This window comes from Rhopilema esculentum, chromosome 4 (genome assembly GCF_057945365.1).
Source record: "Rhopilema esculentum isolate cy_ngs chromosome 4, ASM5794536v1, whole genome shotgun sequence".
Lineage (NCBI taxonomy): Eukaryota > Metazoa > Cnidaria > Scyphozoa > Rhizostomeae > Rhizostomatidae > Rhopilema > Rhopilema esculentum.
Genome location: NC_142818.1, coordinates 2,971,423 through 2,980,391, shown reverse-complemented (window position 1 = coordinate 2,980,391; position 8,969 = coordinate 2,971,423). Strand labels below are relative to the sequence as shown.

General features: G+C 41.3%; 1 protein-coding gene across 3 annotated transcripts in view; it reads right to left on the bottom strand.

Moving 5' to 3' along the window:
* Window positions 1–2,869: 2,869 nt before the first annotated feature.
* The window catches only part of LOC135690890 (uncharacterized), a 39,150-nt gene continuing 33,050 nt past the window's right edge, over window positions 2,870–8,969 (bottom strand). For all 3 annotated transcript variants that reach the window (XM_089116094.1, XM_089116095.1, XM_089116096.1), the window contains one exon: window positions 2,870–8,734. In XM_089116094.1, coding sequence (XP_088972220.1) covers window positions 4,136–8,734 — 4,599 coding nt within the window. In that variant the 3' untranslated portion in view covers window positions 2,870–4,135. The remainder of the gene's footprint in view (window positions 8,735–8,969) is intronic.

Genomic DNA, 8,969 nt, shown 5'->3' with positions numbered 1-8,969 from the left:
GCTTTGGGGTCTGGAAACCAATTTTGAATTCCATACGTAAACTCCGGGAATGGAAACGTTACTGACTCTATATACCCAAAACATACACTGAGTCATTCAAATTCTCGATTTGCTTTTCATTGAGTGGGGGAGGGGGTTGGAGTCTTAAGAGCCCCAATAACTTTCAATAATGTACTTAAAACTGTGCAAAAGTAAACTTGCAGTTGGCCCTTGCATTTGGCGTTCAGATCCAAAAAGTTTTAACCCCCTGCCCCTCCCCAAGCCATAATTTCATCTGTGGCCGCTGACCCCAACCCCAAAGACACACTGCTAAGCCATCTCTCACTGCATTATACATCTTTGACTTGCTTCTTAACAGCCACAGATATGCCAAGTCGCCAACCATCATCATCATCATCATCATCAATCACTGGTATGTCATCATTCAAAAGATAAAGATGAAATATACACTAAACTCGACGTCACGAAAGTGACATTCTAGAGCTTTTACAACAACAAGTTAGATAATCACAGAAGCAGTACGGAATACGGATGCGAGATTTTAGAGCAAAGAAATATTTGTTAACGGTACAAACAACATCTTTTGGTGTAAAGCTACCTAAAAACAATATCTGGGAGAGAGAATAAAAAAACACTGTCAAGAAATCTATGAAGAAATCATGGAAGAACAAGAGATAATTGCTGTCTTCTGCAGCATTGAAAATATTTGATATGATAACACTTAAATTCGGTATTGAAATTATAGATTTGTCTTAGTGGACTGGAAAGCCCATGGACAGTCTTTAAAAAGAAAGGTAAAGGAGGCATTTTATAGTCTGTTGTTAGTTAAAGGGAGACCCCCCTGGTTGAACTTTCTTATAGAAGCCATCAAATTCTATAATATTCATTTCATTTGCATCAGGGTGTGGTCAATAATTTCACGAGTAGGTGACCACAACCTAATGCAAATGCTACCCTTGCCCTTGCCCTTCAAAGCCTTAATAGAGTATGAGCCAAGAAATTGCTCTGTTATATTTTCTTTTTGAGTAGCCTTCGATAATTATCAAAAATGACCTGATACACGAGCGAAGTTCAATTCAAAATAGACTGTATCTTTCGGCTAAAGTAAAATTGTACATCATACGGAGAAGCAGAAGTGCTTTTAGACCCCTGTTCAATGAAACGATGCAGGACGATCGCCTGACACGTTTCTACTTTTGTATTCACTGTGTCGGTGGATGCTACATACCTTGAATAACTGTCAATTTCTTAGAAACTTGGCCAGTTCCCTTACTTTGATCATTGCAAACCAAGGTATAAAAATTCTGAAATAGAGTCGCTCATCTTTAAATATATAAATGATATAAGTGGTGAATTCTTTTTATCATCAAGTACGAACATAAGAAGCAGAAACAAGAATAGCGTTTCAAACAGTAATTAAATTTCTTAGTCAATTTTCATCTTGGACGACTGCTCTGGTTTCATTGCTGATCTTATGTGGGTTTTCGTTTGCCTAAATTCGAACAACATCGTCTGCTAGAAGCAGAATGTTGTATATAATCCTACTTTTACCTAAAGCTGAACGTATAAAACATAAACAAAAAATCTGATATTATCTGAATAGTTATATTCAAAAGGATTGAACACCATTATCATTGGCCTCTGATTCAAGGTTTGTTCAAAGTGCCTTTAGCACATTTTTTATTTGTGACTTAAAGACTCATTGCTAACAATGGGCCTTTGCGAGCGTGGCGACGATCCAAACAATGGCAGTAAACTGTCTTCAATGGCAGTAAATTGATTTCAGACTGTCTAAAAATGCATTATGGGATGCTTGCGTAGCGCAATGAGTCTTTAATCAGTCTGTATGATCTGATTCAGAAAAATTCTCAGGAATTACCATATCATGAAAGTTTGCTATCTTTGGAAAATTTGCTGTTTTTTGGACGGGGAAGGGGGGGGGGGGGGGTAATGATGGGGAAAAATCGTAGCGTAATCGTAAAAAATGACAAATATATATAAAATTGAACCGAGTTTCATTATATCTCTAAAGGATCCTTCTTGACAACGGCATTTTTGGGCTCAGTTGAACATAGTCGGGCATCCAAGATCATACAAGCTGTTTTGCCTCCGCCCTTTGCAATGCTGTTTATCCTAGCAACTTAGCAATGTTGCTGGTTGATTTTATCTTGTCTTTTGTAAGGTAAAATACCACTAATTTTACGACTGATAACGTGAGCAGAATTAAAAGCTCTGGGGCGACCCTATCTCTATGGGGGCGACGCACCTCTTTTTACGTCACGAGCTAACTAGTTCCAGTCCTCACGAAGGTATCATGCATGTTCCCATGAAACCCGAAATATTGTCTCATTTCATTGCGTAACGCATAGAACAAGCAGAGCCTCTAACACTTCTTCAAAGTGAAATTAACTATCTGAACTGAAATGTTTGATCACATCTGAAGCATTTGCTGGAAATACCTCTGAATGTTAAGCCACCAAATGATAAAAAGTTATTTACATTATTTCATTCCTAACCGTTACATTTCACATCGTTGCCGTTCAATTTTCGTATCGACCAACGCAAAACAACACAGTAGCAGTATTTATCACGATCGCCTTACAAGTTCTTATTGGCTCTCCTTTAGCAACGGATAGTAAAGTCTGCACGCAGGCTATTATCACGACTGCCTCGTCTATTTCATCCGCTACTTCGGTTATCAATACATGCATCAGGTCGCGTTTATTGGGTACTAATCGGCCAATATGGTGTTTCCAAAAAACCGAATAAGAACAAGGGTCCTGAATCTCATCAGGGCTGACAAGTATGAAAAGAATGGGGGCAAAAAACGTTAAAAATTTTCAGATGGAGTGAATAAATATCCGGCAAACAAGATAAATAGAATGACATTTTCGTGACAAATAAAAATCTTATATCAAGGTTGACATCGCCATTTCTAGCCGTCATTTACTTCTACAAGCCAATTGATCGATCACCTTGCTATATGCAATGATAATATTAATAATACTGGTATTCATACAACTACAAAAAATAATAAAAACACATAGCTACGTTATTGTCTATGGACAAAATTCAGGCCTTTGATAAGAATATTAATATAAATGATCACGCACAACTTTACATCAGTTTGAAGCGACTGCAGCTAATTTGCTTGAATATATTGTTTAACTGTGCGTGGCTTGGCGATCTTAAAAACTGCAACTAAAACTTGCTGATATGAAGAAGCCCCATGCCCGCATCTCCCTTAGGCGCAGTCTTAATCAAGGGTCACTGGTGAAGCTTTTCTTTGGCATCCAAATGTCGAGGGCTTTGGTTGGATTAAATACGTACATTACATATCTCTTTAATGATCCGGGGTAGTCACTCTTTTTCGAAGGTAGCAAACAACAACTTTAGCTAAGAGTGCCATAGGATATCAGGCATTTCGAATTACAATTGGTCTTCAATATAAGGTTTTCAGCATAACCTGAGACGAATGGACGAACTGTACTGCTAAAAAAGCCTACAAAGCGATCCGGACATCAACGTGAATTGTGAAAAGGGAATTCAAGCTCCACTTAACATGCAAGCTATTTTCAAAAGACTTGAAGTATCTTAAAACCTAGAAAATAATGGCAATGATGCTAAAAAACTGGTTTGTTTTTTGAAAAATACATGATGAGTCTGAGCAAAAGGGGCTGAAATGAGCTACAGAAAGTTAGAGAAGCATGGCCTAAATTTTTCGTGCACTTCATGTGAGATAGGTAAAAAACTCCGACCTATTCTAACATCGATTTTATCAATATTAGGCAAACGACCAATACTAGATGTTTCAGGAAATCATATGTATTGACGCACTTCGTGCCAACCCCCGCTCTATCATTTTGTGTACAATCAGGGGGTAAATGCGGGTGTAAAATATTGCCTTCTTGTAACCAGTGACCCTGAAGCAACCCCCTCACTCGACTAGAGTACAAAGGAAATATAATATATAATATGTATTCATATATTAATTTCAAAGGTCTTTGCGTATCCTGGTTATCTAGATGTTTTCCTTGATTTCGTATCAAAAGAGCAATACAATAATCCGATAAGAAATAGCATTTAAAAGTTCGCTTAGGGCATAGTTATTACATCTAGAAAAGTAAAATCACGGTCACGTGAGATTTATTTGTGAAGTGGCAGCACTCTCGGAGGAGCACTTCACAGTCTGTTTATTATCAGTATCATTCTGCTTGAGGTTGGCTCGTGCCGAGTCCCCTGCGCCTGTATTTGTCACAGCAGCATCGCTGGGCGTTTCCGTTGACTCTTTGGTAGTTTTAGGCAAAACGTTTGATTTTTCGCTAACACTGTCGCTGGCTTTAACGCCAACATTGGCGTTAACGGCCAACAATTCTTTGTTTCCCTTCACACACTCTTCTTTTTGCACATTATCTTTTTTAGGCTCAATATTACGAATTGATGGTAACTCCTTTTTTGGTGTCGCCTCTTTGCCATGTTGACTGTCTTTTATCTGTGGGGATTTAGACTCTTTTGTTTTGACAGGCTCTTTGACTGATGCACAAATTTCTTTAGCAGGCTCTTTGGCAGGCTCTTTGGCAGGCTCTTTGGCAGGCTCTTTGACAGGCTCTTTGACAGGCCCTTTAGCGGCCTCTTTATCGCTTGAAACCTCCTTTCCTTGTGTGATAGGTTGGACTTTCACAATTTCCTTCTTAGGTGTAGCTTCCTTGCAAGGAAATGGATCCTTCGCAATAACAGTATTCTTCGCAGTGATAGCATCCTTTGCAGCGACAACTTCTTTCACACTCACAGTTTCCTTTTTAGTTACAGCATTTTTCACATTTTCAATATCCTTTGCAGTTCCACTATCTTTGGTAGTAACTGGATCCTTAGCTTTTGCAGATTCTTTCTCTTTCTTGCCAGGATCTTGCTTTGAGGTCTGTGTGACTGAGTGTTGGGCACTAGACTTTGAAGCAAGATCCTTTACGATACTTGCAAGACTTCTCTTCTGTGTTTTGGGACGATCTGATACTGATGTTACAGTTCTTGTTGTCTGGATAACAATGCTTTCGTTAAACTTAGCCAGAGCAGCAGCAGCCGCATATCCATGGTCAGCCTTTGCAGATGCACATTGGCTGGCAGAATCCTTCACCTCATCGCTGGAAGGCGCCAAAACTGGTTTGCTGGTACTGATGTCCACTCCTTTCTCACCACTGGCTGTATGTTTCCCTGCACTGGTTTTCTGGCTGTCTGATGCAATGGGCGAGGACTGGGGACTAGATTTCGAGCTTGACTTTGTCGTAACAATACCTGATATTGTTGCTGGGGTAGACATCACAGTTGTCTTGACTCCAGTAGGCAATGTTGCCAGACTTTTCGATGATGTTGCTCCTTTTGGAGAAGTAACTGGTGTTCCTTTGACTCCTTTTTTGATATGACCCGAGCCTAATGCAGACAAAGTAGTGATCCGTCTTGTTGATGGCCGAGTGCGAGAAGCTACAGGTGCATTGTTTCCTACATCTGGAGTATCTTCACTGGAAGAGCTGGTTGCAACTGGTGAGGCTTTTTGTGGTTTGTGAGACTGTCGTTCTGATGATGTCCTGTTTTTGGTAGATGGTACAATCTTTTGATTTGATGCCTTTGAGGAGGGATTTTCTGTTGCAGTTGAGTTGGCAGCTGAAACAGTTTTTAAGAGGGAAGAATCGGAATGCAGCGAAATAGAAGGTTCGTGTTTACTTCTATCTGTGGAGGATGTTACCGTGACTTTGATTGCAGTCGAAAATGGTACAGTTGAGGCACTTGTTTTTGAACTTGGTGTCTTTGGTAAGGATTGTGGAGGCTGTGACACAGGTACTGTTTTTCTCGTTGCAGTTGGACTCTGGTTGGTACTCGCAGGTTTGTTTGAAGAAGAAGCTTCTACTCGATTATCAGCTTTTCGCCCAACAGAAGGAATGACTTTGAGTATTGTAGAGACAACAGATGTTTGGTTGCCTGTCCTCTGCTTTTCACTACTTGGCTTGACAATGCTCGCAACTTGTGACAGAGTAGCACCTGCTAAGCATGCAACAATGCTTGACGTTGCAGTCACTATTTGCAAACTGATCGGCTTAGGTGTAATGGCATTGCTTGATGAGGTGGCACCAGTGAACAACGTTGATGATGAGCTGCCCGTGTGCTTCAAGGCCGATGAAGTGGCCACTGTGATTACTGAAGCAGACTGTGAAGCTGCTTGAGAAGATAACTGAGAGGCAGAGTGTGACACTCTGGTCGGCCGGGCTTTGCTGGCAGATGTGAGAATACTTCTTTTGTTGGCAGCATCTACGACTTTAATAAGTCCAGACAATGGTGTTATGACTGGCACAGTTGATGATACAGACGCAGCAGATGACAGCATGCTTACCGATGTTTTGATGACAGACAGAGAACTGCTCTCAGAAATATTGACCGACCTTGCTGTTGGCACTGATGTTGTCATTTTGACCTGTGTTGTAAGTGGAACAATCTTAGTGATTGTTGTTGTTGCTGTTTTGGGTTGCGAAATTGGTTTCGAATGAGTGGGTGGGCGTGATTGAGAGGTCGCAGCTGTTTCTGATCGTGGAACAGAAGACGGTATACTGGGAGACTGACTCGCAATCGGCACAGCTTGAGTGGACTTTAACTGCTTAGCTTGGACTGCTGATGAACTATTCTTAGACATAACCAAGTGCTCTTTTTTCGATGGATCAGTTTGAGTTGTCACTACAGGCAACTCAGCCATAGAATTTGGCTTCTTACTCCTTGACATATCATCCAGAGAAGATTTAGAAAGATTTTCGGTATGTGGTGACGGGGTTTTGACAGGGGTGGAAGTTAAGATGCTGCCAGAACTTGAATGCATAATATTGCTTGTCCTATCATTTGATGCATTAACATCTGCCTGCAGCGAAGTAGCTCTCTTTGAAGCGCCACTCTCCTCCTTGGGGGCTTGTTGCACCGTACCTGGTGTTGTCTTCTTTATAACAGATTTACCTTGAAAAGACTTGGTACCCTTTGATACTTTATTTCGGAGCTGTGAAACCTTGTCAGTTATAGACATGCCACTGGGGATACTTCCCGACACTGTTGGTTTTCCTTGACTTTGCGACACTACAGATTTTGGCTTAACTTTTACATTTCCTGGGATCGGAGAAGGAGCGGATATTGGAGTAAATTTCATTGCAACCTGTCCTGCAGCCCCTGTAGCAAGAGGAGAGGACCGTGGTACATCACTTGGTACAGATGCTGCTTGCTTGGCTTGCTCTGGTGCTGTTGTTGGTAAACTAAAGCTCATTGGCAGTGGGGCTGAAACATTATGAGTGGAAGTGTTAACATTATCCTGGAATTGGACTGGACTAGAAATATTAGTATTTGGGATATAATGGGCGTGTTTCTTTGAAGGTGGTTCCACTGATGATTGCTTTCGTAAACTGGCAGTCCTGCCTGTATTCAAAACTTTACTCGTTGAGTTTCCAGAATCCTGCGAAGGAATTTGCGAATCACGTGCATAACTGCGCTGTTCTGTGGTGTTGTGAAAGTTTGGGATCTGCATAGAAGGGCTAGCAGCAGATGGGATTGGTGACTTGCTCACAGGCTGCGAGCTGAGCAGTGATGCCATGCTATGAGGATGCCCAGCTATTCCTTGTCTCTGTCTGTTGTTCGTATCAACTGGACTCACTTTTCCACTGGCCTGGAAAATAGCTTCCTGACTGCTCTTCCTCGTTTCAGGCCCGTCATTCAAACTGCTTTTAGGATTTGATGGTTTGTCCGGTTTTGGATATTCTTTTGCCTCGTCTTCAGGCCTACTGCTTCTATAACTGATTGTGTTTGGTTTTGAACTTTCCAATGGAGGACTTCTTATATTTCCAATGGCAGAAGAGGTCCTGGGTGGAAACTCCTCACTTGGAACAGGGAATTTTGACATTGAGTCAATGTTTGGATAATGGTGCTCTTGTTTTGGTCTTGAACCTTGCGACGTAGCCTGGGAGTGCAGTTTTGCAGCCAGGGCAGCCATTGCAGCCGAGGCTTTATGTCCTTCAAAGTATTTGGATAATGCTGGTGGTGTACCTGGTTCATCTTTGCTTTGTTTTTGCTTGCCAGTCTTAGCAGCGTAAGTGGAATTAATGTTCCCATATATCATTGAATCCTTACCGGAAGATGATTGCATATGAAGTGGAAGCATATCAAAAATATTTGATTCCCCAATTGAAGGATGTTTCTTTTCAAATGGATTGACATTTGGTGATATGACTGTTGCATGATCAACAGGCCGATTAACGTTTGGTTGGCTGGTTATCTTAGGCTGTTCTTTGCTTTTTGTGTCCACAAACTCTGATGGGGCGACTGGCTTCAATGCCTTGATGCCTTTCTGAGCATTCATCAAAAAATCAGAGTTTTCCATGACTGGCTTTCTAAAAGCTTTAGTATCAGATGCTGCTGAAATGGTTGCTGAAGAGGGGGTTTCACTTGCACTATGCCGGCTGGTATTAGGAAGGTGTTCAACAACAGAGCTACGAGGAGACGGACTGAAGCCACTGCTTGGGTGCGGATTACTGTGCACCAAACTTTCTATACTGTGACTGATCGTGGGTGGGATTACATTAGTCTTCTCAGGATTGTGACTGTAGGCGACAGCAGCACTGTAGTCGCCGGGAACATTGGCTATTGAATTCGGCACACGATGCACCTTTTGATCCATGTTGGCAGGAACGTGTAGAATGATTGAGGGGTTAAGTGTCATCTGAAAGCAAATGATTCGATTAAAAAGGATCTGTAAATAAAGAGAAATAAAGAATTCTACTTCAGAAGAAAGACACCAGCCTTGATTAGCGCGTATGCTGCACACATTTACAATGCTTGCTGCTTCAGAATTTCTGACATTATGGAGAATTGAGGGAAATAGACAACTGCAGGTGTAAGCAAGAAATTGTTTTTTGCTACTTCATGGATAAAAACAACATAAGATAAAATAATGG